This window comes from Mycena indigotica (genome assembly GCF_014461135.1).
Source record: "Mycena indigotica strain 171206Taipei chromosome Unknown Mind.scaff0002, whole genome shotgun sequence".
NCBI lineage: Eukaryota > Fungi > Basidiomycota > Agaricomycetes > Agaricales > Mycenaceae > Mycena > Mycena indigotica.
In genome coordinates, this window is record NW_023503001.1 from 5864759 (window position 1) to 5886610 (window position 21852).

The 21852-nt window shown below is 50.5% G+C and overlaps 10 protein-coding genes across 10 annotated transcripts; 5 read left to right on the plus strand and 5 right to left on the minus strand.

Annotated features, from left to right (window-relative positions):
- Positions 1–1675: 1675 nt before the first annotated feature.
- On the plus strand, positions 1676–3483 carry MIND_00285300 (CDP-diacylglycerol--glycerol-3-phosphate 3-phosphatidyltransferase; the record flags this gene model as incomplete). Its single annotated transcript, XM_037359719.1, has 7 exons — positions 1676–1888; positions 1938–2009; positions 2054–2328; positions 2381–2652; positions 2702–2949; positions 2999–3158; positions 3212–3483. The coding sequence occupies exons 1-7, from the start codon at positions 1688–1690 to the stop codon at positions 3481–3483; spliced, it is 1500 nt and encodes a 499-aa protein (XP_037224814.1). The 5' UTR covers positions 1676–1687.
- A 227-nt stretch (positions 3484–3710) lies between these two features.
- Positions 3711–4705, minus strand: MIND_00285400 (uncharacterized protein; the record flags this gene model as incomplete). Its single annotated transcript, XM_037359720.1, has 5 exons — positions 3711–3843; positions 3894–4242; positions 4289–4475; positions 4523–4603; positions 4655–4705. The coding sequence occupies 5 exons, from the start codon at positions 4703–4705 to the stop codon at positions 3711–3713; spliced, it is 801 nt and encodes a 266-aa protein (XP_037224815.1).
- Positions 4706–4877: 172 nt separating this feature from the next.
- MIND_00285500 (DUF1768 domain-containing protein) lies at positions 4878–5916 on the minus strand (the record flags this gene model as incomplete). The annotated part of the gene is made up of 4 exons (XM_037359721.1): positions 4878–4982; positions 5029–5115; positions 5162–5293; positions 5341–5916. The coding sequence occupies 4 exons, from the start codon at positions 5914–5916 to the stop codon at positions 4878–4880; spliced, it is 900 nt and encodes a 299-aa protein (XP_037224816.1).
- A 1406-nt stretch (positions 5917–7322) lies between these two features.
- Positions 7323–8533, minus strand: MIND_00285700 (uncharacterized protein; the record flags this gene model as incomplete). The annotated part of the gene is made up of 6 exons (XM_037359722.1): positions 7323–7524; positions 7569–7739; positions 7800–7914; positions 7964–8112; positions 8158–8333; positions 8387–8533. 6 exons carry the CDS (start codon positions 8531–8533, stop codon positions 7323–7325), a joined length of 960 nt encoding a protein of 319 aa, XP_037224817.1.
- Positions 8534–8667: 134 nt separating this feature from the next.
- On the plus strand, positions 8668–10471 carry MIND_00285800 (PARP catalytic domain-containing protein; the record flags this gene model as incomplete). Its single annotated transcript, XM_037359723.1, has 9 exons — positions 8668–9000; positions 9047–9184; positions 9236–9350; positions 9399–9486; positions 9532–9677; positions 9730–9844; positions 9898–10143; positions 10189–10324; positions 10373–10471. The coding sequence occupies 9 exons, from the start codon at positions 8668–8670 to the stop codon at positions 10469–10471; spliced, it is 1416 nt and encodes a 471-aa protein (XP_037224818.1).
- Positions 10472–10947: 476 nt separating this feature from the next.
- MIND_00285900 (uncharacterized protein) lies at positions 10948–12342 on the minus strand (the record flags this gene model as incomplete). The annotated part of the gene is made up of 4 exons (XM_037359724.1): positions 10948–11241; positions 11296–11311; positions 11357–11765; positions 11820–12342. The coding sequence occupies 4 exons, from the start codon at positions 12340–12342 to the stop codon at positions 10948–10950; spliced, it is 1242 nt and encodes a 413-aa protein (XP_037224819.1).
- A 23-nt stretch (positions 12343–12365) lies between these two features.
- On the plus strand, positions 12366–14002 carry MIND_00286000 (uncharacterized protein; the record flags this gene model as incomplete). Its single annotated transcript, XM_037359725.1, has 3 exons — positions 12366–12373; positions 12423–12907; positions 12942–14002. 3 exons carry the CDS (start codon positions 12366–12368, stop codon positions 14000–14002), a joined length of 1554 nt encoding a protein of 517 aa, XP_037224820.1.
- Positions 14003–14798: 796 nt separating this feature from the next.
- On the plus strand, positions 14799–16327 carry MIND_00286100 (FAD/NAD(P)-binding domain-containing protein; the record flags this gene model as incomplete). The annotated part of the gene is made up of 7 exons (XM_037359726.1): positions 14799–14900; positions 14952–15077; positions 15123–15206; positions 15257–15454; positions 15502–15751; positions 15798–16187; positions 16233–16327. The coding sequence occupies 7 exons, from the start codon at positions 14799–14801 to the stop codon at positions 16325–16327; spliced, it is 1245 nt and encodes a 414-aa protein (XP_037224821.1).
- Positions 16328–16738: 411 nt separating this feature from the next.
- Positions 16739–20489, plus strand: MIND_00286200 (FAD/NAD(P)-binding domain-containing protein; the record flags this gene model as incomplete). The annotated part of the gene is made up of 10 exons (XM_037359727.1): positions 16739–16834; positions 16888–17013; positions 17067–17150; positions 17205–17402; positions 17454–17703; positions 17753–18142; positions 18197–18312; positions 18556–19863; positions 19925–20039; positions 20089–20489. The coding sequence occupies 10 exons, from the start codon at positions 16739–16741 to the stop codon at positions 20487–20489; spliced, it is 3084 nt and encodes a 1027-aa protein (XP_037224822.1).
- Positions 20490–20757: 268 nt separating this feature from the next.
- MIND_00286300 (uncharacterized protein) lies at positions 20758–21559 on the minus strand (the record flags this gene model as incomplete). Its single annotated transcript, XM_037359728.1, has 2 exons — positions 20758–21481; positions 21540–21559. The coding sequence occupies 2 exons, from the start codon at positions 21557–21559 to the stop codon at positions 20758–20760; spliced, it is 744 nt and encodes a 247-aa protein (XP_037224823.1).
- Between the last annotated feature and the right edge of the window lie 293 nt (positions 21560–21852).

A 21852-nucleotide genomic window follows, 5' to 3' on the forward strand; every position in this document is an offset into this window, starting at 1 on the left:
GGTAATCAAGCACATGCTCATGGGAGTTCAAATTTGACGGTACTTAGACTCCGGTATCTATCATCGGCATGAAGTTTGCTACCGACGAATACTTTGCCAGATAGAAGAGTCTCGTATTTCGTGACCTGTTTTTTGGGGGGATTGAGGCAGCCAAGCGTCAAAGACTGAGGAAATCACTTGAAGGAAACTTCAAGAAGGTTGGGGAGAGAAGAGAAAGAAGGTGTTCGATATTGATGGCCCGGGACGTGTGCCTAAAAACCTGCTTATCGCATATCAGGAAGTTTGTGGTGGATCCTCTTTCACCAGCTTCATGATCACTCGCGGGAAACTGAAATTTAAGGTCAACCAATAGCAGGCATTGAGGACACGCTCTGGCAAGTATATCGTGTTATTTTTGGACTGGGGGGAAAGTGTGCTGTGGACCCATCACCTCATTCTCTTGGGAATCGATTATCGACGATGAGCCCGGAGAAATTGGGTGGGTGACGGATTCTAGAGGCCGTATAAAGATTGGTGTAAATGAACAGCGTCGGAGCTATTGGCTACGTTCCTCTTCTTCGTCTGAGTCAACCATACTCTCTGTAGAATCTTCCGTGACCGCCACTGGTCATTACAGTCAGCTGCGCATCCCTGCAGACCCAATGCCAACAAGCGAACATACCCAGTTGGTGGTCGTTATCATCATGATTGCACCTTTTGTTAATGGATGAACTCGAAAAGGGGGAGGCGTAGGCCGGTAAACGTCTTGGTCGTCCGTGTGCATCAGGCTTCGGGACTTCCAGCGAAAGCGTGTTCAGGACGGTGTCCAAGTCGTCAGCAGCCAACACCGGGCTGTTGGGGGGGCTGTGGGGACGCGACAGCGCTGTTGTCATACAAGTCATATAACGCCATGTCCTCAGCTTCCAGTCCGGTCAGACTACAAACAGTAATAGAGTTGAGAGTTAGCTTTGGAGGAAAGTCGCGAGCAAGGAAAACACCGACACATCTTCTGGAGGTTCTGACCCAGAATCCGAACATGAAACGTCCTCGTCAAACCTGAGGGAAGTATGAGCACAAGACAAAGTGAAGGAGAAACAACAGACGACTGTGGCCCCTCATCTTCATCTGAGTAGGAATATGAATGAATAAACTCGTCGAGCTGGTCGCTATGGTCGCTGTGGTCGTCCTGATCAAGAGCAACAATGGCCATTGTAGCGTCTTGTGGGTGCATGTCGGAAAGGGTGGGCTCCCACGGAGTCAAATTGGACGGGGTACCTTTTAAGCCTAGTCATTATTCACATCTTTCCCGAACCAGAATGCTTCGGCTTCGGGCCTCTGGGGTGATAGAGAAACTCCTGCTGCACGTGTCATGATGGCACCGAGTAGAGTTCGAGCGCTACATGGCATTCACTGCCCATATTAATCCGCTCGAAGAATCGCAAATGGGCGGTGGAAGACCATCATGCAATTCCAGGTAGATAGAGATGAAAATGTGGAAGCCATGGTTGAAATGACTGAATGCCGCCCAAGAGTGCGTACGCGTGGACATGGAGGGGACCTGTCTATTACTCATTTAAACACGAGTCCGGCGCCTTCCGCTAGTCTCTACGCAAACGGCCATGAAGGGGGGAGGAATCATGAGGGAGAAGCCAAATTGGGAGTGTGACACGCGTCATTTTGTGACATTCTGCTTCTCAAAATCTCCTTCATGTTGTCGCGTGCGGTGTTCCTTCGCGGACGCGTTCCTGCCTCCAAGTGCAGGAAGTTTTGGGTAAATAAACGAACCCATTCCAATCTTTACCCCAAACTTGGCGAATTCACGAGCAAATTGCGACATCCCAAATTCACCGTTGCCCCCACCGACATACGGGTTCTACTCAAGCCGACCGACTTTCATGAGCAGCTGAAGGTCAATACTTGCATATGGCATACTTCTCACTGCTATACCCCTTTCATAGGAAATGATTAACAACGCTCACCATCGCATCTTCATATCTTCCCTTTATCTAGGCTCAACCGAGTCCGACCTTGTGAGTTCGCAAGGCATTGGCTCAATGTTCTGACGGAAACCAAGGTACAACTTCTCACGAGCGCATTACAACGACGTCCAAACCTACGACTAGACATGCTATTTGATCTAAATCGTTCTACCCGCCCTGAGCCAAACTCGACAGCGAAACTTATCGCCCCTTTGGTTACACAGTATCCCGACCGCGTCAACGTGGCATTCTTCAGGAGCCCCAGCCTTCGTGGTCTGATGGCGAAACTTGTTCCTCCGCGATATAATGAAGGGTGGGGTACATGGCACGCGAAAATATATGGTGCCGACAATGAATTAATGATTAGTGGGTACTTACTGCTTAATTTATTGTTCATTTCACATTCTCAAGCATTCAACTAGTGCAAATCTGAACAAGTCATACTTTACGGATCGACAAGACCGGTACATCCATTTTTCCCATCAGCACCAGCTTGCACATTACTGCTTCGATTTTATCAAAGCCGTCTCGAATTTCTCATTCAAGCTCCTCCCTGCCACGATAAGGAACTCAGAAGAGCATTCTGTCCACACAAAGGAGTATAGCTTGCGTTGGCCGCTTCCAAACATGCACCCACATGAGATTCACGGGGTTGCGCAAGCTGCACTCGCGTCTCTGCAAGATTCATATCGTCGTAGGCTTGTCTTCACTTTCCCTTAGCACTTCATTAATATTGTCCATAGACATAACCTCCGAACCGCTTGATCCTCGAAAGATCGCATTGTTTCCGTTGATGCAGGCAGGGCAATTCAACATTCGCGAAGAAGAGGACACGCTCCAAATGCTTTTCGAGCATCTGAATGACTCGCCAACGACTTCTCGTCCACTTGTTGATCTCACCAGCGGATACTTCGGACTGTATGACCCATACCAGAAGCTAATACTTGAGAAGCCAAACGTTGACTGTCGCATCGTCGCAGCTAGTCCTCGGGTTAGTCCCACGCTCTGGTCCTCAAAACAATCTAAATTTGTCCTTGCAGGCTAATGGCTTCTATGGCTCTCGAGGTATCTCCGGTCGCATTCCAGAGGGCTACACGTTACTTGAACAGCGCTTCATGCAGGCTGTTTTGCATGCCAATCGACAGTTTGGCGTGCAGCTCAACCAATGGGAACGGGATGGCTGGACTTATCATGCGAAGGGTCAGCCTCTGAAAAACTCTGCTCGTCATAGTATCCGATCGTTCTCTTTCTAGGAATATGGGTCTCGGAGTCTGAAGAGTCTTTGCCTCTGATGACATTGTTTGGCTCTACGAACCTCAACTCGCGCTCGGCCCACATCGACACCGAGCTGTCGTTTTTGATGCTTGCGCCGGACGACGATTCGGAAGCGGTGTTGGCTCTGCGCCGTCAGCTGGCTGCCGAGCGGGACAACATCCTCGCGCATTCAAAGCCGTGGTCAGGCCACCATCGTCAGGTTAGACTGGGTACAAAAGCGTTGGTCTGGCTTGTCGGTGGGATGCTGTAGTTGATATACTATAATAACGACTTCGACCGAGTCCGTGGATACCTTTTCTAGTCAATCTTCCAGCTTAGAACGGGTCTGAACGACGCGGTCACGCAAGGCAACGTGATCCAAGCACGAGTTGTGACATGACGCGTCCGGATCCGAAAAGTGGAGACAATTGTCTTTGGCCACATAAATAGGCGTTACCAGAGATTAAGATATAATAATGGGATGCTGCTAGAACATCTCTACTGCGGAGTTTGAATGTTCTTATTCAACGCTTCTTCCCGGCATTCCCGACCACAAAAATAGTCAGTGTCGCTCTGGGGCAACGCGAGACACATAATACACGGTTCCACCAGGCCCTGAGTTACAGCTTCCCTGCGAAAACAGTCAGTTTTGTTCAACAATGTCTGACAACTAAGGCGTACTCGCGATGCTTCTTCGAGCAATACGCGCTTATGCTGCCAGAGGCGACATCCACATGGACAGGCTGGCCGCAACCGGGGATGAGACAGTCTGGAACGGCCAGAGGAGCACCGTTTGGTGCGGAGGGGGTTGAGAGGGAACTGGCGGCGGGCAGGATGACGGGCGCCGCTGCCGGTTTGGGTGCGAGACTTGCGCCATTGTTGACGAATGGGTTATTCTTTGGGGCTGGTGCAGCGCGCGGTGGCGCTGCGCTGGCCACAGGAGGCACGCTTTGCGGCTGGGCCTGTCCAATCACAGGGCCAACGGCGGTCATTAGGTTCTGGACCTGGGGAATGTGCTGCGCAACGAGCTCTGAATATCATTCAACAGGATTCAACAAAACGGAAGAAAGCCTCACTCGCGATCTGGAGGGGATCAATCGTTACCCCCCCGATAGAGGTCGTCCCGAAAGGTGTCGCGTTTGGAGCAGCTTTCTTCGTTGGCCGGTTGCCGGTAGCATTGCCAGTTCCTGCCTTGGTAGCAGCAGCCGCACAGTTCTTGCCGCAGTAGTCGAAGTTTTGGTACTTGGGCTTCTGGTGGCATTGCTGCAGGTGATCGTGAGGGTGTGGGTAGGTAGAGGATGACAACACACGTTGCAGAGCGTCGCAATCTGTGCTGCGCAAGTCTTGGAACAATACGCATGGCCACCGTGTTTCGGCTTTTGGTGACAGTACTGGCAAGAACTTGAAATTGAACAAAAGGAGATGCGTGAAACGATGCTTACGTCGCAGAGCTGGGTAGCAACAGCGGGGAGAGCAGTGGCAGGAGCAGCCATTAGAGTGCGAGATTGATGAAGGATAAGAAAGAGATGTAGAAGGGGGGACGTATTGTAGAGACAAGCATGTTAAATGGAATGGCATAAGTAAGCGAGAGAGGGTGGCGTATGGTATCCTCGATGCAAACACGTGTGTGTGGAAGACGAAGGCTGGAAACAAGGCGGAAACTGCTCAGTAACCCCGGAGCTTGGTCCGGAGCCTTTCCAATGCTTTCCCCAGCTCGTTCCGTCCTTTCCGGTCCGCACCGATACCCCAGAAGGCGTCCTTGTCACTGTCCTGGCCAAATGTCAGGATGTTATTAGTACCCAGTAAAAATCCTCACCTCAATCAATTCCGCGTCGTCAGTCGCAAGGAGCTCTTTCTTCAAGCTTTCGTGCTGAGTAAACTTGTGCCATAGTGCGATGTCCATCTGAAAAATGTTTCAGTTGGATATCAGGTAGGCAAGGGGGGATAACCATTTGGATGTTAACATCCTTCCAATCCGAGCGGACCTCGGGTGCAAATCGACGAGCTTCGGAAAAGGCGACACTGGGACGTTCTGAGCAAGTTCTGATGTGCTCAGCAAGCTTGGGACGGTGGGGCATGAACTATTTGCAATCAATTTTTATCCCGCAGACAAAAGCAAGCTCCGCACCTTGAAAGACTGGAAGAGATGTTCACTGGTGGGATACCGTTTATTGTCGTAGAAAACCGGATGGGCAGAGAAGTTGGTGAAGCCGTAGTGTGGGTCCGTCTTGTGGTAGAAAAGAATGCGGGTGCGCGTTGGGGTACGAGGCGATCCACCACTTCGACGAATAGGAGGAGAAATGACTGGCGACTTTGGGCTTAAAGCTACCGAATCTCTGGCACGGTATGCGGTGGCCCGCTTTGGTTGTTCGACAATTTCTGTCGGTGCTTTGGCCTCTAGTTCTGGATAAAACAACACTGGTCGTTCAGGCATTGAACGGGTCAAACGAATTCGGATGTCGCGCGATGGAGCCTGCTCAGCAATCGTTTCGCCAATGTCAAGCAGGTTGTTGAGTTGGGCGGTGTCCCACTGCGAGGGAAGAACATCGGTGGTGACATAAATGGACCGTCGCTGCTCAATGCGATAATGCATCGGCGAGGTAGCGTTGGGGGAAGTGGGTGATGGCTCCGGAGAGTCCCAGGGAGAGACCATGGTGGTTTTAGACGACGTTCTAGTGACGATTATGGGTGTTGGAGACTGCATATCGTAGATGAAGGGACTGAGAAAGACAGAGAGTGGGAGCGAGATTTAGGTGAGGGCGATATTTGGCTCAAAGGCCGCATGTATAAGCTATTTCCCCGGGAAGGTTCCGCAGAGACACAGCCTATGGGTGCTCAAAGACGAGATGAAAACGCGTGCATCGTCGAGCTCGTTGAAGACGCATGGAAATTGGGTTGATGGTCGCGTCACAGGTGTCACATCACCCAAGAACTTGCAGCAAACCTCGAGGAACTTTTCCGTTTGGGGGTGCGATAACACGTATGGCCGCAGCAGCTAAAAGCCACGACTTTGGTCTGTTGTTTCAATTGCCGCTCTGATGGGACTCAACACATTCACTAGTCTCTGGACCCACAAGAAGAAATCTACTCGCCTTGTCGCGCTGAGTCCCAATGATTCAACGTACCTACAACGTGAGCTTTTTCTCTTTCATCTATTCATTCATCCGTCATTAACGCTGCTCAGTTGAGAAATACTTTCAGGATAGCTGGACTCATCCTAAGAAGGCAAAGCCGCAGGTCCACGCTGTCTTCGAGATCGTCTTGACGGAGCAGAACATTATATCCTACCTCAGATACCGGTAAGTAAGTTGACTTTGCATTTTCCGCGTATTGAATTGCTTTCAAAGCGCATTGGTTGAGCTTTCACGGGTTTCGAGGCACGCTAATGAGCAGTTGCTCTTTCATGGCACAAGCCGCAGTTGCTTAATTGGAGACGAGAGCAAGCGAGGGGCACGTCTTTGTAATCTTCCAGAATGCCTACTTTGCGCGATTCTCCGCAACTCTTTCGATGTTTCCAAGTGTGGTAAGTGATTCATTGGTGGCCATTTCCCCTTCTTATTTGTTGCTGCAGGCAAACGCCATAAATTCAGGAGGCCAGTAGTTTCTTTCATTTCCCTTAAACCCACAACTTATGCTCTGAGCAGATTCGGAAGCGGAATTTACACGACGTCATGCTCTTCCAGTCAGTCGTCTTGTGTCCCTCCATTTCATTGCCTCACCATCCACAGAGGCGGACGACTATTTCAGTGGGGATGTCGAATCTCCATTTCGCGCACTTCTAGTCAATCGTGTCATTGTTGGGAACTCCTTTAATCGGCAGTGTAACGCTGAAGATCTCACGGAGCCACCCGCTGGTTACCACTCAGTTCGTTTATTACTTTGGGAGGTGTGACACAAGTGCTGACGAAAATTAGGTTGTCGGTGAACCCGGGAAAGATCTCAATTATGGGGAAACAGTCGTTTATACGAACGACGCTATCCGTCCTGCTTATCTCATCGTCTACGCAACGGATGTGCGGGCCGAGGTCCGCTCTGCCGACCTTAAATCGATCATTTCAGTTCTCTTCAAGACGCCCGTGGCTGCTTAATTTATCATACGTCTCCGCACTGTTACACACTATACATTATTATGAAGGCCGGAACTATCGCATCTGCACTCGGAAGAAACAACGACTCCTCATCCGGAACCTCGCTCTCCACCGACACACTCGCGTCACATGCAATCATCACTCTGTAAGGAGTGCTGGTTGCAGAAGTCGCATGGGCATCGGCCAGACTGGGGTTGTGGTAGGAATAAATACCCTCTCCAAACCTTCAATGTCATCAGCACGGCCACACACAATCGATGCCACAAACCTTCCAATATTGAACTTTTCGCCAAACGCGAACTCATTAAACGACGACTTGACGACGCGGCATATTCCACACGATTTGAAGTCGCATAGAACAGGACCTTTAGTGCCCATGTCGCAAATGCATTGCGCGCTATGGAACACGCGGATCTCTCGCGGAACACGTTGTTTCGAGCTGGTGGGGGAGAGGGAAATTTAATGGAAATGACGAAAGGGGTAACATCGGCGGACAAACCGGTATGCGTCGTGTCGAGCACGAATGTCGCGAGGCACGACTATCTGGAAGATCTTGTCGACTTTGGGGCGGACAGCGTTAAGTCCGTCCCATTCACTCATGAATTGGACACGAACTACAAATGGGCCGTTATAAGTCGACAAGCATGGAGGGAAAGACCTTACGGTCGTTGTAAGCCGCACTTGTGCTGGCGAGGTCCTTCAATCGGACCCCAGGAAATTTGCGATCACAAGCAAGGCAAAGATCACCACTAGCGCGAGGAAATTCATGGCAGGCATCGCAACCTTTGGCTTGTCCGAGAGCAACCGCTTGTCTGCGATCGTTAGAGAAAGCACAGCAAGCCTGATACATCACTCACTTGCCATGCTCGTCTGAGCAGAAATCCGAGAACGCGGCCTTCCCGGTGGCTCGGCAACCTCGCAAAGCGCAAGCTGACGGGCTCGGACCTTGCGCTGCCTTCTTTGCGCAGCTTCGACTGCAGTATGCATGGCGAGACCCCCCGGGCTCGATGAACTTGGGTTTCTGGCCACAGTACTGGTCGAGCAGGGTCAGCGATATATTCTCTTCAGGAACATGCTGTCGCATACATCGCACAAGTCGTTCTGAACGGGCGTAGGTGTCTTCTGGCGGGATCCCCAGTGCAAGAGAGAAGGCATGGTGAAGGAAGAGATGGGAGGAGGAAGAGTGCAACTTGCGGGCTCGATAACGTGCCCTCTACATGTTATGGACAACATGCCTTTGCCGCGTTGGAAGCGGCCCCATCGATTCCACCTATTTATGATGCCAACCCAGTTCAGCCGGTGTTCTGTCGACACTTTGCTCCACCACTATCCGTACGCCTCGAGCGTCTATCGACTTTTGCCCTTCTATGGCCTCGACCATCCCGCTGGCCTTTTCACTTCTCCATACCTTTGCGACGCAGTACCCTAGTGGGAAACAGTTGTGGACACCCCCTAGCGCGGCTAGTACCCAACAACCAGCAGCTTCTTCGACAACAGCGTCAACGACGACTGGAATGGGTTCTTCGACAACAACAACCAGTCAACCTCAGAGCGTGCCGGCCGCGCCTCCAGCGCCATCTGCTCCCATCAATGTCTCTACAAGTCCACCTCGTACTGCTGCGAGTGCTGCTGTCGCCGCAGTCGCTAATATTGGCACAAGTCCACCTGCATCCAGCAATATCAACGCTAATCTCTGTGATGTATGCTGACTCAATCAAAACGTGATCAATACTGACTCCTCTGCAGAACTGTCAAGTCCGACCCAAGTACTCCGATGGCAGTCGGATACATCCTTATTGTTCTAAAGGGTGTGCAAACCAGGCAAAATTGCCTGCTCAACCTCCCAGCTCCGGGAACAATCTCCCCAAGTCAGCGAATTGCGATGTGATTGGTCTTAAGTTTCCTAGTATTCCCATGCTCATGATACATTGTCAGTTTTGTGGTGTTCGGCCGAAACATTTCGATGGCAAGAGGACACATCCGTTTTGCAGTAAAGCCTGTTCCAAGAACGCGGCAGCGCAGAACCCCCAACTCAAGCCTAATGCGAAAGGTGTGTATTCATCCCGTGCTGGCGCAAAGCTAATGAGTAGTATGAAAGGCATGTGTCATGCACCTGGCTGCCAGAAACCCGCGCATACCAATGCTGATGGAAGTTCTGGGAGCTACTGCTCACTTGCCCACAAAACGTAGGCTTTTTGACCTGGTCGATGAGTTTTCTTATACCTCTCAAGGCTTGGCGAAACGATATGCCTGATGTGTAAACAAGCTGCGAAGCTTTCGCAGTCGCATTTCTGCAGCACGACTTGTGCTGATAACGCCGAGAAGAGCGGCCCGATGTTGCTGGAGGTTCCAGTTGGACACGCGACGTTTAAAAGCGGTCAGTCGCCTCGTTTACGCTCCGTTGGAATCATATTGATCTTTGGAGGCAGTCGCCGACCAGTTCAAGGCATCGTGGAGACACGCCAACAAGTATTGTCCCCCCGTGCGCCGCGTCTACAAGATTGTCTCCACGCAAACGTCAATGGCTAATTATAAGACTTACCAGTACGAGGTTCCTCTATCCCTAGGCCTGTGTGCATAACATAAGATTTTTCTAGAACAACCGTGGAGAGTGCTGGACACTTTGTCGCCAGCGGGCGCTCGCCAGGAAACGAGAATCGGCGCTGGCACGGAACAAAGCGAGAGTGCAATGTTGGGGACAAGGGGCAAGCGCAGCTGTGCCAGTCCACGAAGTGTTCTCTCTGCTGCATCATCAAGTCCTCGTTTGATATAAGCCTGTGGGGCACGAAGACAGGGTGGGGGAGGTTTGGGAAGGGCATCTACACGTCTTCGACATCATCCAAGTATGTGCATATGCCACGTGATCGCGTTTTACTGATGTCATGTAGGTCGAACGACTACTCACACAACGAGTGTTCCTCGAACCTCAAGGCGATTCTGCTCAACAAAGTCATAGTTGGTAGGGGGTGTAAGCTTACGCACGACAACGTTGCGTTGACTGCACCTCCGACTGGATATGATTCGGTAGGGCCTCGTTGGCTGAATCCTATAATCCTGACACATGCACCATAGGTCTTGGCGGAGAAGGGTGGTAGTTTGAACTACGACGAGCTCGTGGTTTACAGCAACGATGCGATTCGGCCGTCGTTCTTGGTTATGTATGAGCCGTAAATTATATAATCTTCGTGTAGAGTTTGTTTTTTCGTTCAGAGGAGGACAGATTTACATATTTATTTATTTGGTCGCCTTCTCGGTCACCAGTGATTTGATGAAAGGTGATTGCCTACAAGTTCTCTGGGAAGTCAAATCTGAGTTCCTGTGTAGCATAATTAGTTGAGCATGCACACTGAGCGAGCCGCAACTCACCAAGGCACTTATCAAATTACAAGTACCTGAAAATGATAATAGGGAGGAAGAGAAGAAGACTGGCGGATCACAATCCCAAAATGCCCCTGTCTCTAGAAAATGCTTATGTGTGCAAGGGTGGAAGTTTGACAAAAGACATATAAGGCTGGAAAACTATAGCCTTTTAAATGTTTGAGACCCTTACTACTTACATGCCTAGCAAAATTCCATGGGTCTTCAAATTCAATAAGCTCGATGACCCACCCGGAGAGAACGGTTACAAGGTCGTTACTTAGGTCAAATTACACCTCCATAATGTATATGGTCCACTGTAACATATCATCGCTGGTCTGCGGAACTGCAGGCCAATCCTTGCGGCGATATAGAGAGCGACGCGATGTGTAACCGCCAGGGTTGACCTCGACATAACGAAGAGTCCTAGTCTTCGATCCCCACATGACGCGATGGAGTGCTTCAGACCATGCTGACAATCTGGCATAAACGTGAGGGTGGAATGTCAGGGTGAATGCCTCGAGATGGGACGCTTGCCCCAAAGCAGACACCAAATCGTTCCAATGATTCGCGTTGTTGGGAATCTGACAAAGACCGTGTGTTAGTGTGTCTCATGAGTATAAAGCGAGACGCTTCACCATGCAAGCGAGCGGCCTGATAACGAGACATCGCACGTAAGGCATTTTTGCGGTGACAAACCGGACAAGCGCAGCTGCAAAGAGGAAGTGATCATGATGGTCGACTACCTCAAGTTGCGCAAAGGTTGGGAAGTCTCGCCGGCGCGCCGCAATCTCCCTAAGGACGTGCCATTCAGAAGGACGTTTTATGTTGTTCCCGACATGAAGCTTCATTTCTTCCAGACACAACGACCGATCCGCGAGATAAAGATTGTTAGGCGTGGTTTCGAGTCGTCGAAGCTTCGGAAAGCTGAGTCCTTTGATATCTTGTCTTACCGTAAGATACTCGAGGTCGCGCTGATGCCCCATGAAAGCTTGGAAAGCGTCGGAGTGTGCTGTGCGAGTATCGAAAAGTGTGTCCCGGAAACGAGTCAATCGAAACTTGGATCCCTGGAGAGTTTGCCAAAATATACACGCGACCTTTGTGTCGACTGGAAATTTAGTGTCAGCGCTGGAGGGCTCAGGGGTCAACTGAGACAGCTCACCTGATCCCCCGACCCAGGGTTTGTCTTGTCGACAAAACTCAAGTTGTTTGAGATTGATGCATAAGCAGAGTGTAGAGGCAAGCTGTATAGCATCTTTGGGACCTAAGTCATGCGGTAGGTGGAGTATAACGGTCTGAATATATACCGAAAGATTTGGGTTGCTAGCCAATGCTTGGATCCACAAATGAAGTTGCGAGAGGCCGCGCTGCGGGGCAGGTTGTCGATCTTTGCGGTCAACTATGGGTTTGAGCTCGAGAGAAGAGTATAAGTGTCTCCGGGCTTCGAGATAAACACCGCGCGAAACACGACAAAGAACAAGAAGAGTTGCGGGAGGAAGATGTGAGGCAAACAAGCCATAGATTTCGTTGGGGAGTGTAAGGGCCGGCCGGCCTGATAGGAAATAGAGCAGTCTGTTAATCAACCACATTGACGCTGACGTTGAATGTTGAGGAGTCGAGGACTCAGAATTGACAACAAGGAGGTGAGAATGCACCCTGACATCCGAGACATCCGAGTCACGCATTTTCGGATCTGTCTTCAACAACGATGGCCAGGTTGGTCGCGCTACCGAGTTGCTCCCTTCTATGCTGCATATCTTCACAGTAGTGCTGGGGAAGTCGTATTACCTGTTTCAGAGAGTCCAGTCCTGGAACTCTTGGACAACAACGTTGAACCGACCGCGGAGCAAATTGAGTTGGCTCGCTCGGCAATTCTCCGGGCAAAGTCTGCCCTGGAGAGTCTGGATATAACGTGTCAAGGCAATGCCGAAACACAGCGTCGTTTGTTGGGCGACTTCATCGCTTCGCATGAGCGAGTTCTTGCTCCAATTCGCCAGTTGCCGACAGAACTATGTCACGAAATTGCCTCTCATCTCTCCTCTCACTCTGAACGGGACAAACCTGACGAACTATGGGCGCTAGCTAGCAGCTGTCGTTGCTGGCGTGAAATTTTGAAGGATATACCGCGCCACATCGGTGCTGTCTGGTTTAGTAATTCATCATCCTCGTTAGAGATCCACAACACAATTCGATCGACTCTTGGCCAGGTCAATGCGACTGGAATAGCTGCCTTCACTTTTTTCACTCAGTGTTCGACTCGGCAACGATATACTCACGGAAACAGATATTATCTACCCTTTTCTCTCCAAGATTCTCCCCCACATCATCCAACGAGCAATATCCCTCCGTATGGACGTGTCCGGTGGCTTACTGGAACACATCAATTTCTTTGCGGCCGGCCAACCCTTCGTCAATGTCCGCCTCTTGTCATTATTCCCTCATCACATGCATATCAACTCGGGCTCTCCTGTTCTGGTCAATCTTTTGTTCTTGTTCCCCAGCGTCAATCATCTCCGCATTAACGTGCCTCATGGTATGAACCCCCATGTCCTCTGGAGTATCTTACCACAACTCCAAACTTGCGAAGTCTATCACAGTCGACTTGCGGATATTCTGCCATATGCCGCTGGCTCTGGCACACCATTAACGCTGACGCGCTTGGCATTTATCGAATGCGAGGGTGACTCCCCGAGGCCGAAGAGCTGTAACCTTGGTAGTCAACAACTTGTTTTCCAGGACTGCTATCCAAGCTTCATCTCAGACATCATGAAACTGGTCGTTCCCGCGCCGCTGCAGAAACTCGTTATTCAAATTCCTCACGATATTCAATCTGTCTCTAATAATCCCATCCATGCCGCCACATATCTTGCAGAGGCCGCAAGATACCTTGACCGCTTCTCGAACATCACAGAACTCACCATTTCGTTGCATATGCATGGGACTATCTCGGCAAAAGTAGTGATCGAGCGCACAATAGGAGGCCTGAAGACCGTCCTGGAAGCAGCGCATTCTTTAAACTGTCTCACCCATCTTCGCCTGGGACTCGCCCCCTTGAGTGTCCCTACACCAGTGCTGGAAATTCTCGCCGACGAGCGTCTCATGCCCCATATTCGCGTGCTCAGCCTCAGCGAGTGCAAATACTTCAAGGTTGCCACTCTCAGGGCAATCAATCGAGCCCGCAATCATCGCTTAGGGCAAGACCACAGGTTGGAAAAGCTGGTGGTAGATACGCTGCAGATGATCCAACCGCCAGAGTTGCTGACGGAGTTGAGGAACAGTGGGTTACAAGTGGTTGCTTCTGCGCCGAGTCAGCCTAGTAGTGTTGTTTTTGAGCCCGAGCGATGAAGCAGGTGTTTGTGTGCGCTCGACCAATAAATACACTCTCGATGCTCACAATACGAAGTTTGTGTGAATCAGACCCACGTGATCATCCGGCGTGACTCAACTCCTCCTCAAACTAACTAGAACTAACTTAGCTCAAACAGCGCTCAAACTAAGCAAGTCCGCAGAACGGCTGCACGTCAAGGACCTGACCGAGACGTCGTAGGGGCCTCCATTAGCTCCGATAGCCCCAGTGTGTCATCTCATCGACTATTTCGCCGTCTACAACTAAGCACTGTCAGTGTTTACAGATGAACGCCAACGGATACATGGAAAGACGCTCTCAGCAAAGCATAGACGCGTCAGACAACCGATTATCCTCGGCTGAATGCCCCCCTCGTATTAGATACGGTAATCAATTCGGTCGGCAGCTCAATCAGCAGTTCCATGTCATGGGCTCTTCAAGCTCGAGCGCAAAGTCCAGACACATAAACCTTGAGTGAGCCACTCATTCACACAAGTTGGCATTGCTTACCAACTTACAAGTTGCTTACTGTGCTTTGACCCACCTTTCATCCATTTCGATAGAAAAGAAGTTGACGCGATCTGGGCGGCTCGGCCGATGTAAGCTTATGGTGCGCGCTGTTTTCTTCGTATTGCTCAATTGTGCTAATGCCTAGCAGCAATTCAACCGGTGGAACAAGGAAAATCTTACCGAACTTGACCCTGGTTCTTGAATGCCTCTTCTCACGATCGCGACTTCGACTTCCATCGTATAAAGGCACGACAACATTCGGCAGCGAGCTCTTATTTCTAATCGATGACAACCGAAGTAGGCCCTTTAAGAGTTGCAATCGTTGGGGCTGGCATTGGGGGGCTTGCGGCTGCGGCTGCCCTACGAAAGGCGGGACATATCGTCGATGTGAGTGTTCATTGGTTGCGTTGAGGGGCATATTTGACGAAGAAACTGAAGGTATACGAGTCGTCTGAAATCAAGACTGAAATCGGCGCTGGGTTAGGGATGCAAACAAACGCCGTCCGTGTGCTCAAGTCCCTCGGATGCAAACGAGAGAACCTGAGAGGCGGTCTTTTCGATGGGGTCAGTAATTCGATATGACTCTTCGATCTCATTCATCTTCTGCAGATCACTATTCACAACGCCGAAACAGCGGAGTCCACAAAATTTCCAGCGCGAAACTGGGAGGCCCTTAAAAAGGAGGGCATCGAGGTACGTATGTCATATATTTCGTCTCTCTCTCTCTCTTCCATGCCATATAGAACTTTTCGTGTCATCGTAGTGACCTTCATTCTGAGCTCCGTCGACTTGCTACGGAGGAAGGTGCTGCAAGCGGCCCCCCTGCGAGATTACATCTCGGGAATAGAGTTGTCAGCTGTGATCCAGAGGCTGGAAGTCTCACACTCTCCAACGGCGAGACTGTGGCCTCAGATCTTGTTATCGGGGCTGACGGTGTCCATGTAAGCTTACTTTTCCTTCTTGATCATACTCTCAAAGTTCTGCATAGTCCATCGTCCGAACAAGCGTCCTCGGTCACGAGGTTCAGGCTGTACCAACTGGGTGGGCATGTTACCGCTGCCTATTCGATGGGTCGAAGATCAAGGAGTACCCGGAATTTGACTGGGTCATCAAGAATATGAACAGTGTGCGACAAGAAAACGCTCAGCTTTCGGAGTATATCGTCTACGGCATCCGTGACAACACCCTCATCAACTTTGCTGCGTTCGATACCGACCTAGAGCGAGACTCTAGTAAACGTGAAGATATTTCCCTTAGTATATCTTTTGTTCACCACATTTTTAGCCATAGCGCAACCCGTGTCGAAGGAGGCCGTTTTGGAAAGATACCCAACCTTCCACCAGAACTTCCGCCACCTCTTTGACCTTCCTCTTACCACCCCGATCATCCGATGGCAGCTGCGCGCTATGCCCCTTCTTCCCACCTGGGTGAATGGACGAACAGTCATCATAGGAGATGCTGCACACGCTACGATGCCATTGCTCGCGCAAGGGGCCGCCATGGCGATCGAGGAAGCTGGTTGTCTCGGAGTGCTTTTCCCTGTGGGGACGACTCCGGATCAAGTACCTGCCAGGCTGGCTGGATTCCAAGCACTTCGTAAAGAGCGTGGGGAGTTCGTCAATGTCCAGTCCGTTGCGCAGGCAGACCCGGAGAATCGCGGCAAGTTTACGAAAAGTAAGGAATACTTGTCTGTGGGGTATGTTTACTCATTCTTCTCAGACGCGGACTTCCGGGCTTATTTGTGGGACTATGACACGATTAAGACAAGCCAGGAATACTTCGACAATCATTTCGGAGCGGGTCAAGTCGAGTAGTGTGGAGTTTGCGAGTTAAGACGAAACCCTCTCACACTTGCAATAATATAATTATAACATTCAACTGCCAGCTTACGTCGGATCTTCTTCCGAGAGCAGTTGGGTAGTAATATTGTCGTAGCAAAAGGATTTCTTGACAGATCACGCATTCAATTAGAAACTGTACTTCTTGAAGTGGCCAGTGGGCCTCGACAACTTGCTACCACTTCTGATACTTCAAATGCGGAACACTGGCGCTCGTTCTTGTCCTTTTCACCCGCATCATCCGATTGATCGCGGCCGCTTATGTTATCACTTTCAACCACAATCCAACTTCGAGCACTCGAATTGGGCCGCTGCAGAATTTCTTGCCCATGTATAAAGCACTAGTAGCTTTCGACTCATGGGTAGGAAATTCTCAGCTCCCAGCCAATGACTACTCGGCCGCTGAACGTAACCATCGTCGGGGCTGGAATTGGCGGTCTCGCTGCTGCTGTTGCGCTCCGTAAATCCGGACATTGCGTGAAGGTATATTCTCTTCTTCTTTTGCTTAATGGGAAGCGCTGACTCGACTACTTCAGGTCTATGAGTCGTCTAAGATCAAGACAGAAATCGGCGCTGGTCTGGGCATGCAACCCAACGCCGTTCGTGTGCTCAACTCCCTTGGGGTCAAGCGAGAGAACTTGAAAGGGTGTAATATTCCATCTGTAAGAACCGCTTGGGCTTTCTCTCTATTTCTCGGTGCTCAACCATGCACCAGATCATAACTTACAGTGCCGCAACAGCAGAGCGCAGGGAGAATCCCGTACCGAAGCTTGCTGCTCTACAACAAGAAGGTGCCCAGGTGAGTATATCAAGTTATTCTCTACTAGTAACACCTCTGAAATGTTGCTTCAAGGGTCTCGCATGCCATCGAAGTGACCTTTACAACGAACTGCGTAGACTGGCGACGGGAGACGACGCTGTAAACGGCGCGCCAGTACAGCTTTACCTTGGCAGCAGAGTCCGGTCTTGTGATCCGGAAACCGCAACCATAACTCTCGAAAGCGGCGAAACCGTTCACGCAGACCTCCTCATTGGCGCTGACGGTGTACATGTAGGATGTTCTGTCTAAACCTTTTTTTCCGGTTCTCAACGTGATTTGCAGTCGACCATACGTACCAGCATCCTAGGTCGGGAAGTTCACGCACAACCCTCGGGATGGGTTTGTTATCGATGCCTGTTTGATCCGTCCAGCATTGCCGAATATCCAGAGCTCGACTGGTTTCAGAACAACTTCGTCAGCATCCGATCTGAAGTCGCGCAGCTCTCTGAACTCGTCGCATACCCCATTCGCGGCACTCAAGTCATCAATTTTGGAGGCTTTGATACAGACCAGGAGCCCACCGTTGATCAGCGTTAGTTTTTCTTCTTCATTTTAAGTCACAACTCATATTTTTATCTTAGCACTATCACAAATCGTCTCGAAAGAATCGGTCCTGAAAAGTTACACAGACTTCCATCCCAAGTTTCTTCGTCTGTTAGACCTTCCCATGCTGGCTCCAATTATTCGATGGCAACTCCGTGCTCTACCGCTCCTTCCTACGTGGATCAAGGGACGGACTGTTATTATTGGCGATGCCGCGCATGCAACACTTCCGCTGCTTGGCCAGGGGGCGGCCATGGCCATCGAAGAGGCTGGTTGCCTGGGAGTGCTGTTCTCAGGAGAGGTCGCGCAAGACCAAGTCGCCGCACGATTAGAGGCATTCTATACCCTCCGCAAGGACCGCGGCGAGTTTGTAAACGTCAATTCAGTCGCGCAAACGACACCTGCAAACCGCATCGAGTTTTTGAAACGTGAGTTTTGGGGCTTGACATCTATGTGCTTCAGTTGTGCTGAAAGCCTTCCAGGTGTCGACTTGCAGGAATATTTGACGACGTACGACACGATCAAAACAACTAAAGAGTACTTAGAAACTGCTTTTGGCAGAGGGGGGGCCTCTGACTTGGAAAAGACACTTGTTTTGGTCGGCGTGTAACAGAGTCTAACGGCGCAGATAGCAATGTATTTGGTCAGAGAGCTAGAAGATGCATCGATTTTGCGCGCATCACTTAGGGGGTGTCACACTTAGGGGCGTGACCACCACCACCACTTTTTTCATCTCAACTCGCACTAAGTTATGTTGAGATTTCTGAGCCCATGTCAAGATTAGTGACCTTGGTAAATACTACAGCACCATATGGCACATACTTAACTCAGTCGTTTACAGCTCAACACCATTCGCCCAATCCAAGTCTACGACCCTGAAAAAGCGCTTCAGCAGCTTGTGACCTTGGCTGACACAATAGAAGAGGCATCGTCCAATGATATCGGGCAGAATGCGCACAAAACCATAGAAATCATCGTCTTTCTTCTTCCTCTGAACAAGACCGGTGCCGAATCCTCGATATATGACCAGCAACAAACCCATGGCGCAGGGGCTGGACTTACCTGTCTTTTGTCCACCCTTCGCCGATGCCCCTACATAAACTTCACTCGAGTTTTGACCTCGCACTGGCCTTCGATATCTGCCTCTTGCCTCACTTACAGTCGCGCTGTCTTTCGGACGCATACCGTTGCCGAGCTCACGCCGGAGAGCATTGGTTCAGCTCCCCACGCTTTCACCACGCTCATCTCATTGGTATCTTTTTACTCGAAAAATGATCGTTTGCGCTCCTTGATAATGAAGTCGACACCAATTCTCGAGCTCATTGTGAGCCTGTGGCGACATGAGGCCCACGATTATACACTTGGCGGCCAACTTGCCAAAGGCTTAGGAGATTTATTCCCCGTCGACTGTCTCCCGAGCACCTCCCATATCTTCCAGCTGCATATTCTCGCTCTGGACGTCAGAACCATAGAGTCATTAGTAACGACACAATGCACACAATTTGACGCCAGCGCCGACGTGGCCATAATCCATCTGAAAAGGGCTATATCCACACTTGTCACGACCAACCATAGCGTCTCTGCATTGCAGAGCCTTTGCCTTAACCTCGAGACTGTTATGCTTCTCCACGATTTGAGACCGTTGAGGCCGTCCCTTGTCAAGCGCAACTTCGTTGGGCTCGTGACTGAGGCTCTATTGCAGCTAACTGCTCCATCGTCATGGAACCCCAAAACCTGCCAAATTGTTCTGGATGCGTTGCACTGCATATTCCGGTTCTTCAACAAATATTTGGCGAGTTTGGGAATTGCCAGCGTGATCGCCGCATTAGAACTAGGTTTACTGGTCGGGCTCGCTCATTGTAATGCCTGGCTAAACACCACCGGCGACTTCGACTCGAATGTGCTCCAAGAGTTTAGAGCCTTGCTTACTAGCCGGCTTCCGATATATATGGTCCATCTCCCGGTCTTGAGACACATCCACCAATCTTTGAAATCTCTCGGCAGCGACGCACTGTTACAGCTCCAGTCCTCAGACGCCTTTCCTCGCGGTTGTAACGCATGGTTACATTTCGTCGGGATTGCATGTGCCCGAATGCCGTTGGCCAACTCAAGCGATTTAGAGAGAAAGCAGCAGTGCCAATCTGCTAGTGTGAGTCGGTCCACTCCATTTTGTCTGTTCCATACTGTTGTTGCTCATTGGGCTGCTATAGTGTCATCTTCCGGTGAAATTCCGATGCGGGGGCTGCGTCGTAGCTGCATACTGTTCTTCGACATGTCAGCAGAAGGAATGGTCCATGCACCAAAAGCGTTGTCGAGGCGATCCGCGTAAGTGGACTGGGTGTACCTGCCAAGCGATGCCTAACTTGGATGACAGAAGCCGACCCGGTTGGAATAGATGACTCGGAGTTCACGCTCTGCGTCGTTAAACATTATCTGCGCCATCCTGCAGTCCTAATACAAATTTCCGAGGCTTGGATGCATCAAAAGCCACCGTTCTATGCCGGAGTTGATTATACTGTGCTCCCTTCCACGATGACATTTGTCCCACCAAAAACACTCCCAGGGAACGCCAGCGACAAAGATATGATTCTGTATGCCACAATTCCCATTGGTGGGCTGGACGACAACAAGGTGCTAGTATATTGGAGCAACCTCAACTCGGTTCTTCCCGTGGCCGACAGCAAAGCGAAACAGCTTGAAGCGGCCATCAGGATCATTCAAGAGGACATGATACCAGATTTCAAGTCCGTTGCGTTAGAAAATGGTCACCTGTAACAATACTTCAAGTTGTAATGATTCGAAACAAAAATTATGTACCCTTCCAAGTTGCCAAAGCGTTGCGAACGTCGTGACTCCCGTTCCTCAGAGCAACTCTAGTGCTTCTTTATCCCCCAGCTTCATTACGAGTATACCTAGCTCATAGTCATGCATTTATGAAGGTTGTAGAATAAGGAATACATTTAGCGGACCCAGTTACTCTATATGTAGCTTTTGCCGTCCAGAAGTCTGGTCACATTTGAGCAGAATCCCCACAAATACAATCTCAAGATTGTCTTGGCAGAGCTCGGTCCGGGTGTGTGGTCAGACGCTTCGGCCACTTGCAAATATGGACATAGAGCCAGTGGGTCAGTCCGTGTCGTCTGAGCTGCGGGCCCGGAGTCGGCAGGTCGCTGGCAGAATTTTGAGTGGCTTGGGGCTGAGCGAGGGAGCTTGAGTTTGAGCTTAGTTCGTGAGTTGGCCCCGCCGCAGCGACAGCAGGTGCAGCTGCGGTCTGGTACGAAGGAAGTGCTCCATGAGGTTCCGTTCTGGAAGCTTCTTCAGCATGGTTTCCACGGTGGCTGCTCGCGCTTGGTGGCCTGTGCGGAGATAGTGCTTGTGGGGCGATCGCATCCTCCCCGTGAGTTGGGGGACCATCGCCTGACGATATTGTGTCATGTCTTTGGGAGAAAATATACTCCCCGGTCTGCCAGTCGAATTCCTCCTCTTGTAGAGAGGGGGCGGCTAGACGCGCAAGCAAGTCCCCATTGATCATGTACTCAATGCCTCCAAAGCGGATAAGCGCCCGTTGGAAAGCGCGGATGAGTTCGACGTTGCCGTATTGCGAGTCGAGATGGCTAAATAGGATGTAGACTCTCCGGAGAGGTCGCTGCTCGCAGAGTAGTTCTGTTCTAACGCTGGAGCTGAAGTGCTGCACCGTGGAGAGAACCTCTTGTGTGATGTCGTCGATGCTCTCCGTTAATGCCGATGCGACGGTCGAACGAGGGTAACTGGCTATGAAGGTTTCTGAGAACCACCTGGAGTGTGGTAAGAGAGAGGATGCAAGACAATGAATCAAGGCCGCACATGGTGGTGAAAGAGCGAGCGGGAGTTTGGGGTGGGTTGTGAACAAAGACAAGCCACTGTAGACGCGGTAATATAACGGAAAACGTTGTTGAGGCCAGGCAACAGTGCCGACTGTGACAGCAGTTGAAGGCTATGAGCTCAAGTACTGTGAGTAGAGCAGAGTGATGAGCGCTTATGGAAGTGGGTGTCTTGCTGTGAACTGTGGACTCTGATGCTTATCTATTTTGGGTTCTTGTAGTGACAAGCGTGGTCGCTGGATATACCACAACCACAAAGACAATAGGCATCTTTCGAT